General features: G+C 43.4%; 1 protein-coding gene across 4 annotated transcripts; it reads left to right on the plus strand.

Moving 5' to 3' along the window:
- The first annotated feature begins 7057 nt into the window (after positions 1–7057).
- On the plus strand, positions 7058–10492 carry LOC103641709 (uncharacterized). 4 transcript variants are annotated; one of them, XM_008665026.4, is made up of 5 exons: positions 7058–7486; positions 7704–7778; positions 7898–7965; positions 8079–8263; positions 10207–10492. In XM_008665026.4, exons 1-5 carry the CDS (start codon positions 7287–7289, stop codon positions 10282–10284), a joined length of 606 nt encoding a protein of 201 aa, XP_008663248.1. In that variant the 5' UTR covers positions 7058–7286; the 3' UTR covers positions 10285–10492. The 4 variants fall into 4 exon arrangements, 2 of the variants coding, with proteins under 2 accessions (XP_008663248.1, XP_008663247.1); XM_008665025.4 differs by having other exon boundaries at positions 8070–8263; positions 10207–10485; XR_002265826.3 differs by having other exon boundaries at positions 7190–7486; positions 8075–8263; positions 10207–10485.
- The last annotated feature ends 4751 nt before the right edge of the window (positions 10493–15243 follow it).

The following is a 15243-nucleotide window of genomic DNA, read 5'->3' on the forward strand; positions in this document are numbered from 1 at the left end:
CTTTTGAGCTCTTGTGCTTGGATCGCTTGTTTTCTTTCTCATTCTTTCTTGCAATCAAACTCACTTGTAATTGAGGCAAGAGACACCAATCTTGTGGTGGTCCTTGTAGGAACTTTGTGTTCCAAGTGATTGAGAAGAAAAGCTCATCCGGTCCAAGGGATCGTTTGAGAGAGGGAAAGGGTTGAAAGAGACCCGGTCTTTGTGACCACCTCAATGGGGAGTAGGTTTGCAAGAACCGAACCTCGGTAAAACAAATCCACGTGTCTCACTCCTTATTCGCTTGCGATTTGTTTTGCACCCTCTCTCGCGGACTCAATTATATTTCTAACTCTAACCCGGCTTGTAGTTGTGATTATTTTTGAGAATTTCAGTTTCGCCCTATTTACCCCCCTCTAGGCGACTTTCAGACACGATGATTTATCCCATGGTTCGGCCAAGTATAACGCTTGCCTACTCCACGTTGTGGCGTCCCAATGGACGAGGGTTGCACTCAACCCCTTTCAAGTGATCCAATGATCCACTTGAATATCACGGTTGTTTTCTTTCTTATACTCTTTCCTGTTTGCGAGGAATCTCCACAACTTGGAGTCTCTCGCCCTTACAACAAAGATCAAAGTGAAAGCACTTAGAGTAAGGGAGGGAAGAAACACACACAAATCCGCAGCAATACGCACACACACAGCCAAGACTTGAGCTCAAATGAATTGCAACAAGTTCACCACTAGAACAGAGCTCAAATCACTAAGAAAGACAATCAAGTGCGCGGAGACGGAGTGTGGAAGACTTAGAATGCTCAAAGTATGCTTGGGTGACTCCTCCATGCGCCTAGGGGTCCCTTTTATAGCCCCAAAGCAGCTAGGAGCCGTTGGAGGCATTCTTGGAAGGCAATTCTTGCCTTCTGTCGTGTGGCACACCAGACAGTCCGGTGCACCACCGGACATCCACTGTTCATTGTCCGGTGCGGATCTCCTTCCTAAAATGGCACAACCGACCGTTGTAGAATTGTAGCCGTTGGCACACCGGACACTGTCCGGTGCCCCCAGCCGAACGTTGGCTGGGGCCACGCGTCACGCGCGGATTGCGCGACCGACCGTTGCGCTGACGACCTTTGGCTCACCGGACAGTCCGGTGAATTATAGCCGTACGCCGCCGCCGAATTCCCGAGAGTGGCTAGTTTGCTAGAGCCAGCCTAGCGCACCGGACACTGTCCGGTGCACCACGGACAGTCCGGTGCACCCAGACTGAGCAGCAGCTGGCTGAACACAGCCAGCTCTTTTCCAATCCTTTTCTTTTCTTGATTCTAGCACTTAGACAAATATATTAGTACACAAAAACCAATGTACTAAGTCTAAAATCATACCTTCTTGTTGATTTGCACTTCATTCATCATTTGGCACATAATTACTCACTCAATTATGTGTTGGGCACTTAATCACCAAAATATACTAGAAATGGCTCAAGGGCACATTTCCCTTTCAAACCTCCTTACACTTTTTCGCAATAAGCTCTCCTGAGTCCCAAAATTGAGAAAAATCAACATCTCCCCGAGGAGGCGTAATCCAAGCAGGAATCATATCTCTATGGATTTTCCATGGATTAAGGCTTTGATTTCTCCCGGATTTCCATCGTAGCATCATAGGGGTGTGCTTGATTTTCATGCTCCACTTATCAACAATTTCAAACGGGGAACCACCATTGCAAGCATTATTTCCCTAATTCAAGTTCAAGCGCTCCCCATTATCAACAAATCCTGATAGATGGAGCGATTTGGAATCGTACCTTCTATTTTCCTTCCGCAAATTCCCAGGATTCGAAATCGCCTACCGAGAGATCGATTCAACCTCGAACGGATTAATCTCATTCTCTACATCTTCCTCCCGCAAACGGAGACGGAGGGCGTGGATGGAGCGTGGGCGGGAGAGATCGCCGTCAGGGCTTGTTCGGTTTTACCCCAATCCATATGGATTGAGGGGGATTGAGGGGGTTTCAATCCCTAATAAGTCAAAATCCCCTCCAATCCGTATCAATCCCCTCCGATCCATATGGATTGAAAATAACCGAACAAGCCCTCACAGGGATGAGATCAGGGACGGGTGAAAGATTCATCGCCAGGGACCAGCACGGGGGGAGCCGACCCCTCCACGGTTCATTTGCCATTTTTGTTAGTGGGAGAAGCATTAATATTGCAGTGATTTTTTATATATCTATCATAAGTTCATAACCAAGAATGGTCCGGACGTCGCTAGGATTTCCTCGTGCCAAACGGCCGATACAACGAAGCATCGTTGGTCCAGTGGCGAGGCAACTTGACGTTGCATTCATCATGCAGTATATGTGGTATTGGCTAGATGCTTGCTAGCTTAACATGTCCTAGTCCATGCATACGTACGAAACTATAGGGAATCTTGTAAAAGGTGAACTCTTCGTGCCACATACTACCATTCATCTAGAGCTCACCCGTACACACGACACACAGTCCATGCATACGTTGATACGTACGTAACCGGCGGCTAATATAACAGCGCAGAGCTGGATCAGCCACACAGAGGGGTGATTGGTTTGAAGAATGAGGAAATCTATTATCTTCTTATTCCTCAAATTTTTTTATTTGGTTTGTGTAATTGAATAAATTGATCTATCATCATTTCATTTCTCATAAGGTAATAAATTGATCCATCAACATTTCATTCTTAGCCGGACCAGTAGAGGCCATCGCGTCCCTGGCGCCCAGGCTGTGCTCCGGGAAGAAGAGAGCCCGCCGGTGAGGCCTCATGGATGGCGATCAATGGCGTCAGATCGGCCGGCATCTGCATCGGACGCTGCTGGTGGAGGCGGAGAGGAAAGTGCTCCGAAGGTGCGGACGACTCGACTCCTTTAACGTGAGTGCGTGGACGGGAACGGCTGTGGCAGTGCGTGGAGCAGCGGACGGAGGGAGGCTGCCCGCTGCCTCGCTGCAGGCCCGCAGGTAGGGGCTTCAGTGAGTACTGCTTAAGGGCGGGGGAGGGATACCATAGAGGAAAAGTCACGTTGCTTTTAGGTTTAACAAGGGCATAGCTTATTTTTTATTTAATTAAATTAAATAAATTCTATGTATATTTAGATCCTCTTTGGTAGGGTTCTTTTAAAGTCTCCCTCATATAAAACCTCATCCACTTCTGGACCGTCAATACTTACTCCTGTCAGGCCTCCAAGACCATAAACCATCTCCACAGACCAACATGAGTCTTTTGTGCACACTTTGTCCTCACTCATGCGTACCCGAGAAAACTTTCCGGTCGGTCACCAATCCCAAATTGCTCCAAGCCAAACACGCTTAACTTAGAGGTTCTTTCGGGATAGGCTTCCAAAAAAGATGCACCTTGTTGGTATTAGTACTCTATTAATTCTATTAAGTCTTGTGCCAGTATATCACAATCCACCCCCTTAGAAGATCGACGTCCTCGTCGGTCAACCCCGATCCAGGAACCTCCTCTCTTGGCCACGTCTGTATGTCTAGTGTCGTTATATGTCATGTCATATGACCACTCCACACCCACATGCACCATGCTCCATATAACCCGAACACCTAACCCACACACGCCCGTGAAACTGCAAGGATCGACTCTATTAACATTTGTAACACCCCACACACTCCCAGACTGCTAGTACTTACTTCTGGTAGCCCTCTAGGACCATAGATCATCCCCCACATACCAACACAGGTCTTTTGTGCGTACTTTGTTCTCAGTCATGCACACCTGAGAAAACTTTTCGGTCGGTTACCCATCCCAAACTGCTCTAAGCCAAGCACGCTTAACTTGGAGGTTCTTTCAAGATAGGCTTTCGAAAAAGAAGATGCACCTTGTTGATATGAGTACTCTATTAATTCTTGGACCATGATAACATCATCCATTAGGGCCAGGATATCACACCTCAACAACTCATTCAAAAAGTCTATGAAATAACTGTTGGTTTGTTCATAAAATAGGAATGAGTCGTCTCTAGAAACCGAGTGAAGCCAGGAGCTCAAAAAAGTGGTTTCTCCGGCTCTCTCCCATCATTCCCTCTCATGTGAAAATAGAAAGAGCTATGTTTTAACTAAATGTGGTGTTGCTCCTGAAAATAAGGAATGAGCTATTTTTTAGATGAGACAGAGTCAGAGCTAGAGCTGGTGATGCAAGAACCCTACCAAAGGGACCTTAAATACGCCGAGGGTTCTCAAGTTTTTTGGTGTTCGACCTCGAGGTCATTCAGAGGTCGTCATTTAGAGGTCACTACCACTTTCTTTTTTTACTACTATAACATTTTCACAATCAAGGCATTACATGATGCAGATATATCAATCTTAACAACGTGGTTAGTGGCATCATGTGTTTCATTGGACAAGAGATAGTATGAGAAAACTAGGTTGTCATGATTGATCCAAAGACTAGTAATACTCTTTTTAGCAAATCATGGCTAGTGTTGAGCTATTTGTGTATCCCCTCAAGTTTATCGTGTTTTGAGCTTTTTAGTGAAGTTTTGAGTTCGTTAAGAGTGGATGGCACAACCTTGTTCTCTTCTCTATATGTGTGCCACTAGTTTTTTTGGCTATGCTATATGTTAGGAAATAAAATAGACACAAAGATTTACGTAGAAAAATCCCCTCCAATATGGAGGAGCGAACAACCACAAGGAAACAGATCCATTATCAACCGCAGAGTACATGTTACAGGGAGGGCCTATATTTATAGACGTACAGGAAAGCATATTCCAAATATATAAAAGGAATTAGAGGCATATTCCAACAAATCTCCCCTTGACTCTAAATCCATAGAAATGTTTCCCAAACACCACTAGGATGCTAAATTTGAATATCAACCAAGTCTAAGGAATCATTAGACTTGGAACTAGAGCACGACTTCGTATCATCAAAATAACCTCTCTTCTGGAACGCAATAGAAATAGCTTCAGCATCAACTATTGAACATTGCAAGTAATAGAGATTATTCAAACGGTTGTCCTTCAAGATAATACGATTTCCACGAGAAACCTTAAGAACACCATCAATAGCAGCAAAATTGAATCCCATTGCTTCTAAAGTGCTCAAAAAAAGATTTCTCTTCAATTTTGGAACAAAACGGACATCGATAAGTTTCTTAATACTACCATCATGAACTTGGATATAAATAGAGCCGATTCCAATAATCTCACATGTGGATCCATCTCTAATAACAACCTCACCAGCATGAGACTGAACATAATCAGAAAACCAATCTCTATGCGAACAAATATGAAAAGTGCAAGCGGAATCGAGAATCCAAGAAGAGCACTTTTCAATAGAGGCAACAAACAGAGCTTCTCCACTATATAAGGTTTCAACAAAATTATCTGGCTTCAGCAGAAAACTTATCTAATTCTTTTTCTTTCTCTCCTCTTTATTTCTCACTTTGGGGCACTGAGAAATATGATGAGTATTTTTTCTGCAATAACGACAATAAAGGTTGGATTTATGATCTCCAGATCCCCGAACAATTAAACTTTCACCTTTGGATTCAGAACGAGAATCAAGATCATTTTTTTCCTTGGACAACAAATTTGACTTACATTCTCAAAGGACAATGAAGTATGATTACCATAAAGCATAATTTTCTTAAAATGCTTAAAAGAAGGGGGCAATGAGACTACCAACAAAATTGTCTTATCTTCATCATATATCTTCACATCAAGACTCTCAAGGTCCACAATAATTGAATTAAATTCATTAAGATGAGACTGCATAGATGTACCTTCTGACATGTGAATAGTGTAAAGACGCTCCTTGAGACGTAGCTTGTTTGCAAGACTCTTGGTCATATACAGCTCCTCCAATTTTTTCCACAATGTTGCTGCAGATTTTTCACGCAGAACATCAAAAGATAAACTCTATTGTATGGCAGACAAAGCTTTCTCATCAATATCTTGCCACTTATCATCAGTCATGTAAGTAGGTCGCGTCTACAACGCCTTTTGAACAACCAACTGGATAAGAACAACCTTCATCTGAATCTGCCAAATAACAAACCTAATTTTGGCATCAAACTTTGGAATATCAAATTTAGTCGACATAATACGACAAATAGCAAAACCCGGCGGCGGCGGCCACAATGTGGATAAAAACAATACGTTTAACCCTAGCTCTGATACCACTTGTTAGGAAATAAAATAGACACAAAGATTTACGTGTAAAAATCCCCTCCAATATGGAGGAGCAAACAAGCACGAGGAAACAGATCCATTATCAACTGTAGAGTACAAGTTACAGGAAGAGCCTATATAAGCGTACGGGAAAGCATATTTAAAGGCATATTCGAAATATATAAAAGGAATTAGAGACATATTCCAACACCATATATTAGCTAGAAGAGACTTATTCTAAAGTTTACCTTCAAACTTTTAACTCTTGTCGTTCTTATTCATTTAGCACGTTGGCAAGCTCATCATAGTATATGTGGTGAATTCATCTTTACTATCACTATCATTACCACTACTATCATCAATTTGTACCTTCGGATCACCCTTGGTCAAAAGGGATATATGTCTAGTGGATGGTAGCAGTGGTGACGGTGGAGCAAGAGATGCCCCAATCACAAGATGACCACCTTATCTTCTTCATTATCACTTATCATTAGAAGATGAATCACTTGAAGATAAATGAAACATAAAGAAATACCGCATATGGTCATTTGGTCACTTGAAAACTCAGTCTAACTATAATTAACCTGGCTGAATAGTTTATATATAGTTGTAACCGCAAGAGCTTCTGTTCTACTACCCATTCCACATCTCCATGTGCCTATTTTTATTAATATGTGCTCTTTCTCTTCGCTCTCGACTTCACGACTTCGGCGTATACCGCGCTTAGAGAGTTGTTATATGAAAACAAGAAGTTTTTCTAAAGATCTATATATTAAGTTGCATGCACCAGCCAATTCACTTATATTATATTCCACCGCTAGATTTTTGTTTCTTAGCGTTTTGTTCAACATCCTTTCCAAGCCAACCACTTGTCTCTTCTTTACAAAGCAACATGCCAGTCAAGGTTCTACTAAAAAAAACAGTCAAGGTTGGCAGATTGCTGTATATATACTTCTTCCTATGTACAAATGACCGTGTTCTCCTTTAATTAATACGCTGATAGTTGGCTGAGAGCGACAGATTTCTAGGCAAGGACGAAGTACTAGAAGACAGCAACCACAAGGACATTGCCCCCAAGCAACAAACTTGGTACTAGATAACATGAAAGAGTAGCTTCGACGTAGAAGAAACTTTGGCGCCCTTCAAATCCCATGGCCGCACTCGGTTCTTCTGTCACATCCAGAGGCTTGGCACTCCATACCTCCGTGTGTGTGGTTTTTCTTCATCGTCGCCACGGGAATCCAGTGATCCCGGCCGCACCGTCTCGTCCCCAGCGAAGTCTTGCGAGTGGGTTAACAACGAGTTCTTCAGGCATGAACAATGCCTTCCCTATTATCAAAGGAACTACACGGTAAATTAAATGCATCTCTTTCTTACTCGCCATAGATCCTTGGATTCACCACCACTGCGTACGTAGCTAGCATGGCTTCTCCAGACCTCATCACCTTCTTCTAGTGGTAGAGCTTGTAACTTATTAGCATATATACGCAGCAAGTTTCATGAAGCTACGACGACTGCACAAACCCGGCTTTGTTTATGAGAGTTTGATCTGCTTTTGGGGTTCACAGAATTCCTGCGGTTGGTCCTGGCCCTGCAAATCCGCCAGGAGGAAACCTACCGATACCCAGCAGCATGCCTCCGTGGTGAGTGAAGATCAGAACAGATACTTGTGTTGCTTGTTCAGTGTTACAGATGTTTCGAAACGTATCTGGTTGATTTCCATCTCGCGCTCCGATCCGAATCTCTCTCCGCTTCTCGTCAGGGCCAAGTGGGTGGCCGGGGCCGTCATACTTGCGATACCTATCTACAGGAGGTTCAGAACTTTAGAAGGTAAACGCTAAGCAGAGATCGCGTACTCGTCACTGTCTGAAATCGTATTTCTAGCTAGCATGGATGCATGTATATGATTTGGTTGCAACTTTTTGCGGCGAGAGACAAGATAGAGAAGACGGCAGAGGTGGCCATCGAGGTGGTCGACACGGTGGCGGAGGCGGCGGAGAAGGTCGCCGGCGAGGTCGCCGGCGCGTTTCCCGGCAACGACGGTCTCAGGGAAGCGGCCTCGAAGATTAAGACGGTCGCGGATGAGATCGAGGAAGACGCCGAGAAAGCCGAGGCCCTAATCGAGAAGGTCAGTTGCACTACGCAATCTGTTTTTTTCTCAGGAAACAAGCGCGAGCACGTTACGTTAGGCCTTTTTAGTACGGCAGCTGATAGTGTTGCTACTACGTAAAGCTCATGGTACAATCTTGCAAGTTAATGGCAGCCACTCTTTTTTTTTTGACCGGTCTGTTCGGAAGCTGGAGATACGTGCTGGTCTCTAAGAGAAAACTCCAATAGTTTCCAATAGTTATGTAAATTTTAGCTCTCTAAATCACAGATTTAAAAAGTTCCTAAATAACTTTGGAAGTAAACAAATGTGAGTTCTTTAATGGTTCTCTAAATATATGTTGTAGTTTTGTTTTGTATATATCCACATTAAAAAATAAGTCCCAAATGTAAGCAATTATCTTCGTTACCTACATAAATGGTTGCCAAATGTAGAGAGAAAATAAGGTTAGATGAGAAGTTACTAAATTTAGAAGTTAATTTAGAGAACTGTTGGAGAAAAGTTTTATGTTAGCTACCTAAATTATTGATTTAGAAAGTATTTTAGAGAATCACTAGAGTTGCTCTAATTGATCTGGTTGTCTGCATAGGATTGTGAAGGTGACTAGCACGTTGTCAGTTCGGTGGGTGGCCCGTGGGGCTGTGGGTGTGGGATCGGGGCGGGCCTGACTCGTTGTGTGTTGGGTCAGGATCAACTAAAAGATCAACTAAACAGTTTAAATTTAACTAGTTAGATACAGATTCTATATATATTATATAGATAGATTTTGTCTAAATAAGATATTTATTCAATCAGAATTTTATTTTTGAAATTTTAAATTATTAGTGTGGATATTGTAATATTTATCTTCTGTGTAACATAAATCAACATGCAATTGGAGGCTCAAGTTTGGGTCTTAGAGAGACCCAGGTTTGAATCCCCCCACCTTCCTTGGTAGTCGTGATGCTGGGTAGGGATGGCAATCGAGCGACGGACGGCTGACTTTATACCTGTGAGATAAAACTAACTCATATCAGTATCTATATACGTCCATGGGTATGGGTCTGTACACTACTCGTACCTCGTCGGGTATCTGTTATCTGGTGGATACCCGTTACCTTCCCGCCCACTACAATTTTAACATTCAACTCAAACAATAATTTTATCACATTAAAATTTATCATTCCAGCAGCATCAAACGATAATTTCAACATCAAATAACATGTTATGGATGAAAATTGAAAAAAAGAAATTTAGGATAATGTGTTGAATTCGTATGGCCCACATGTCATATACCTGTCGGGTAACGGGTATGGATACTGGATATCCATATCCACGAAAAAATATCCATGGATACCCTATTATATTTATATCCATACTTGTGGATAGCAAATTCCAATATACCCGTGCTAAATGGATAATTATTTGTGATTATTTAGCCGTATCTATTGTCGTCCCAACTCTTTGGTAGGTGGGAGAGCGCGGGCAAGCGGGATGCCGAATTTTCGTGGCGCGGATAGTAGGGGTAGGGGTGACGCAAAAATAAATTCACACTTAAAAGGTAGAGATTTCTAGTTAACCACCAAAAAACGGGAGACTAAACAGTTTTAGGGCTAGTTTAGGAACCCATTTTTCTAAAAGATTTTTATTTTTTTTCATAAGAAAATAAACTGATTTTCCTTAGAAAAATTAAAATCCTTTAGAAAATTGGGGTTTCCAAACTAGCCCTTAGGTGGATTTCGGATCTCCCATCCATTTGCAAATTCAAATTCAAAAACGGCTTTCACAAACGGTGTGTCTCGGTAAATTTAGGTTTTCCGGGGAATTCTGTACGGGGTACAGATTTTCAAATTTAAAACCCTGAATTTCGGTTTTATCAACCGAAAAACCATGTTTAATCGTTGAACTTTGTTGTTTTTTACTGAAAAATACTGATTAAATTTTTTAAAGATGGTAACTATTGCGGCCATTTATATGTTTATCAGGTTGACGAGATCAAGAAAGAGGTTGATTCAATTGTGGATCCTATAATCGACAAGGTTGTCAAGGACAAAGAAATATAGAGACAGGTGGTGAACTGAAGATGTAAACATTTGTTGGGCTGGTCTGGTTAGGAATGGATCCGGATATTTATTCAGATGTTAAATTACTTTCGATTGCAAACAAATATGATATATAATTTGTTATGTAAATTTATATTGGTGATTTTAGTATTAAGCTTATCAAGATTCATAAAATTTAAATATCAAATATGTTATATATCATTTTAAATATTTGATTTAAAATTCGGATGCGGATATTATTCGGATTCGAATGTTGTTTTACCTTTTCCGTTGTAGGAAGAAAATAATGCAATATATATATTAGGAGTCTAGGGCTTCCAATAGTTAGAGGAACCCTGTCTGACCACCGTGTGACCTGGCTCGACCTGGACCGCGTCGCGTGCCCTCACACCCTACGCCAGGCTGTCGGGTGCGACCCACTGTCATGTCAAACTTGCCCCACGCGTCAGTCAAACTCCCGGTCCAACACACAACCCCCACGTGCACGCCACAAGTTACGGTTATGTTTTTTTTGCGTAATAGCAAAAATACTTCACGAAAATAGCGTAAATACTTCATAGAGATAGCAAAGGAAACCTCGCTCAGCCACTGGACCACGTACACATGTGCAGGAGCATGTGTGTGTCCTATTTTATGGTAGATTCGATAATTATAGCAGATCATGTGAGTTTTCGTTGCATTTTATGGTAGATCCGATAATTATAGCAGATCATATGAGTTTTCGTTGCATGTGTGAAAATTTTGGAATATATTTTCGTTTCCACTGCATGCGCACTAAAATTGGATGATTCTATAAATATAGGATCGCTACAACAGTCATACAGCTAGGCTCATTATAACTAGTTTATGATACAGTACAATCTACAGTGTAAAGTTGTGTTTTGAACAATCATATACACGATCTTCTTGCCACAGCCTAAAGCTCAAGTACGACACGGTGATCAGACGAGGCCGACACATGCCTCGATGGACAATGGGTCAGCCCGTCGAGCAGGCCCGGCGTTTGGACATGTATACAAGTACATTAGGATGTGGTACGTAGCCCCTGTTTGTTTTGGCTTTTCGCAGCTTCTGGCCACCAAAAGTTGATGCGGATTGCCAAACACTTAGCTTTTCAGATAGATTCTATAAAATTCGTTTGGATAAAAACCATTCAAAATCAACATAAACATATAATCGATTGAGTCGTCCCAATAGTAGTAATCCGTCACTTTATAGATCCTGAGCCTCATGGATAACTTTATCTTACTCCGCACGTAATCGTAATGATACTTAGATTCTCTACACAGCCAGATTCTCTCCACAGCTAGATTCTCGGAAAAACTGATTAGAAAAAAGCTAAACCAAACATGCTCGTAGCATGCGCGCTCGTGGGTCCATGCTGCTGGACAGCGGCGAAGCAGAGTAAATTAGAGATGGGTGACGGGTGCACGTGTATTGAGGGTAAATGGTAATATCTGGTAGTTTTGCCGTTTTCTACTGCTGCGTGGCTGCAGCCTTGCGTATGCGCATGCCCTGAACTCCACCGACGAACGACGATCTTCTATCGTACACTCCCCACATGGGGACAGTGCAGTGCAACGCCTCGCGCCACGGCGGCAGCAACGCCGGCGGTGGCGCGTCCTGCTTGCACGTGCTTGTGCTTCGAAGTTCCGACGAGCCCACAGGCGCACATGCATATAATATGCACCTCTCCCTCGTGCCGCAGCTGCTGTCGTCTGATTCGGCCGATCGAACAGAGTCTTGCTGTGCTGCCTGCCTGCCTGCCACGGTGGTGGCCCGCCCGGCGAGTACGTACGCGAGCGCGCGAGTTTTCTATAGCTCAGTGGCTAGCTAGCTCGTCGTTGCGGTCTGGATCGTGGCCGGACAGATCACAGATTTTTTTAAGGCCAAATAAAGGGAACCGTTGGAGGGTGGGCTATTTTTAATCTGAAGGTATTGAGAATGAAAAAAATAAAGAGTTATTGAAGATGCCCTAACATACCTAAGGTCGTAGAAATCTCACAATAGCGTCTCTTATGAGTAGGATCAACTTATGCTCAGAACATTTAAATAAGTTTAATTTTACAGGTTATCCATATAACCTGCAAAAAATTTATTGAATTGCGCACAGACTTTCATCCCTATTTATAATATAAAAAATGTAGAAATAGATAAATTAAATCAATTATCGTAATTACAACAGTTCATACGAACAAGAACGCGGGTGTGAGGACAGAGAAGAAAAAGGGAAGAAAAAAACAAAACAAAACAAAAGCGGGAGTAAGGAACAACGAAGTGACGAAGAAGCTGAGGATGGATCAGGACCACTGGATAATCTAGAAGGAGTAGACAGCCGCGGCAACGGCAAATACGGCGAAGGCGACGGTGGGGCGGAGGCCGGCGGCGGCGCCGGCCGGGGTGGAGGACGCCGGGGGCTCGGCGGAGGGCGAGGGCGAGGACGCGTCTGGGCTGGGCGCCGGAGGGGAGGCGGTGGGGGCCTCGGGCGCCGGCGCGGACGCGGACGGCGTGGGGGCTGGGGTGGGCGCGACCTTGGGGGCCGGTGCCGGGGCCGCCTTGGGCGGGGCGACCGGTGCCGGTGTCGGGGGCGGCATCGCCGGAGGCGGGGTCGCGGGGGCCTTGGGCGCCGCCGCTGGAGCGCCGCTGGGCGCCTGCGCCGTGGCGGCCACGGCGAGGAGGGCGAGCACGGAGAACACGGCGAGGTGAGGAGCGGCCATTGTGCTCTGCTCTGTGCGGCGGTGAGACAGCCTGTGAGACAGCGAGAGAGTGTGTGGGAGAGCCGGAGACGGAGAGGACGTGCAGAGGCGTGGCGTGGGGCTTATAACTTTTGCGCGAGCATCGGCACCGCCACCGAGCTGGCGAGCTGAGCGGCCGTTGTGCAGGACAGCGCCGATGCAGCTGCCCTTGCCTGCCTGTGCTTGCATGATTGCCTCGCACGTCCCCCCTTGCTTCCATTATTGAGACTTTGAGCGGATTTCACCTTTGGAGTTTTGCTTTGGTGACCAAGTGTCTGCTCAAAACGTACGCTGTCGCTTTGCTGGTAATAATAATACATTATGGAATGATGAGCTCTCTAACCACAGATTCCTCCACTGCTTGACGTGAAGAAACACAAGGGTCTCTCTCTCTCTCTCCATAGTACAACTATGGCACTGCAACATAGAGTAACTCGAAATCACAACACAAAATATAGTAAAGAAAAAAAAAGGTAGTCAAGCGATATGCTAGTGTTCATGGTAGTTGTGTCAGGTCATGTTTAGCCACCTTTCCAATTTTAGAAGATATTACACAAGTAGATCGACAGCAAACCTTAAATACACAACCAATATAAAGTAGAGCACACAAATATAAGAGCAAGAACACAATGAACAATGTATCTATCATATGGTTCAGCTCGTCGCTAAGACTTTTCTAAGTCCACGTTGAGAAAGACACGAAGACTTAGTTTTCACTAAACACTATCCTCTTCTCAAGGCAACAGACCAAGTCTCTAGCTTGACCATATATGAGGCACAAACTTTAAGAGGTTGTAGTGTTTCATTGAGGAACACCCAGTCGGCTAGAAGCCTTTCCTCCAAAAGTAATGAACACAAGACACGGGTTTGAACTCAAATCAAGTGCTCTAAGAGTTGAAGCTCATGTTGGCAAACTCTCTTGTCAATTTTGGAGGCTAAACTATCAAAATCACTAGGGATTAAAGAGGAGAAGTCGGGAGGCCTTCATTGGAAGAAGGATATAGCTTTCCACCGGTTATTAAGAGTGAATGCATGAGATGGTTGTTAAGAGGAGGAGGAAGAAAGGGTATAAGGCCATGTCAAGCAGATCATCTATCATATCCCCTATTTCAAACTTCTTTCTACAAATATTGTCAAACAGTATCACACTAGTAGAAAAAGGCTCAAAGCCTGCGGACCGATATATTTTTACAGACGGATTTGGTTATCAACCGTATGTGCTATTTTTAGTGTCGGTTCCTTAAGAAAACCGCCTGTAAAAATCTATGATTTCTAGTGGCGGTTTCTTATGAAATCGCCACTAGAAAACATTTTTAACCTTAATTTTTCGAGTTTTCCAAACGACCTCGTATGATAAAACCATCAAAATAAAAGTTATAGATCTCTAAAAGTTATGAAACTTTATAGTTGACAACTTTTTTATTTGAACTCATTTCGATTCTCAAAAATTGAATCTAAGTATGTCAAATTTAAAATTCAAATTTTGCAAACTACCTCGGTGGAAAAAGTGTCAAAATAAAAGTTATAGAACTTCAAAAGTTATTCAACTTTGTATTTGACAACTTTTTTATTTGAATACGTTTTCGGTCTCAAACAAGCAATTTACACTCAAATGGTTGTAATATGTGGACAAAAAACTACAAATTAGAAACAAAACATGTCATAGACGGAGTAGTAGTGGAGGGTACACGCGAGGGTGAGGTTGACAGTTCGATTCTAACAACCGGGTAGCGCGCGAAAAACACCGCGACTTGCGATGGGGCGGGTGGCACTACAAGAGACACAGGCATTTTCGGCGGCCAGAAGCCGCCGAAAATAAGGCCTTTGCCGCCGAAAATAAGCTATTTTCGGCGGTTTTAGGCTTATTTTCGGTGGTTTCTGGCCGCCAAAAAAAATCAGCCGAAAATAAGCCTTTATTTTCGGCGGCCAGGTGCCAGCCGCCGAAAATAGCTTATTTTCGGCGGCCAACAAGCTAGCCGCCGAAAATAAGGGATTATTTTCGGCGGCCAGGCTGCGCCGCCGAAAACAACGGCCGCCGAAAACAGTAGCCGCTTATTTTTGGCGGCCTCAGTTGGCCGCCGGAAATTAACATTTTCAGAGAAAAAAATTTTGAAAAAATGCAAAAAACAGCAATTTTATCAACAATATAATTACAATAAAATGACAGAAACATTAGACCATATTGTTTCACACTTCTTCACAACCACATTGTAGTTTACCAACA

The sequence above is a fragment of the Zea mays genome, chromosome 10 (genome assembly GCF_902167145.1).
Source record: "Zea mays cultivar B73 chromosome 10, Zm-B73-REFERENCE-NAM-5.0, whole genome shotgun sequence".
NCBI lineage: Eukaryota > Viridiplantae > Streptophyta > Magnoliopsida > Poales > Poaceae > Zea > Zea mays.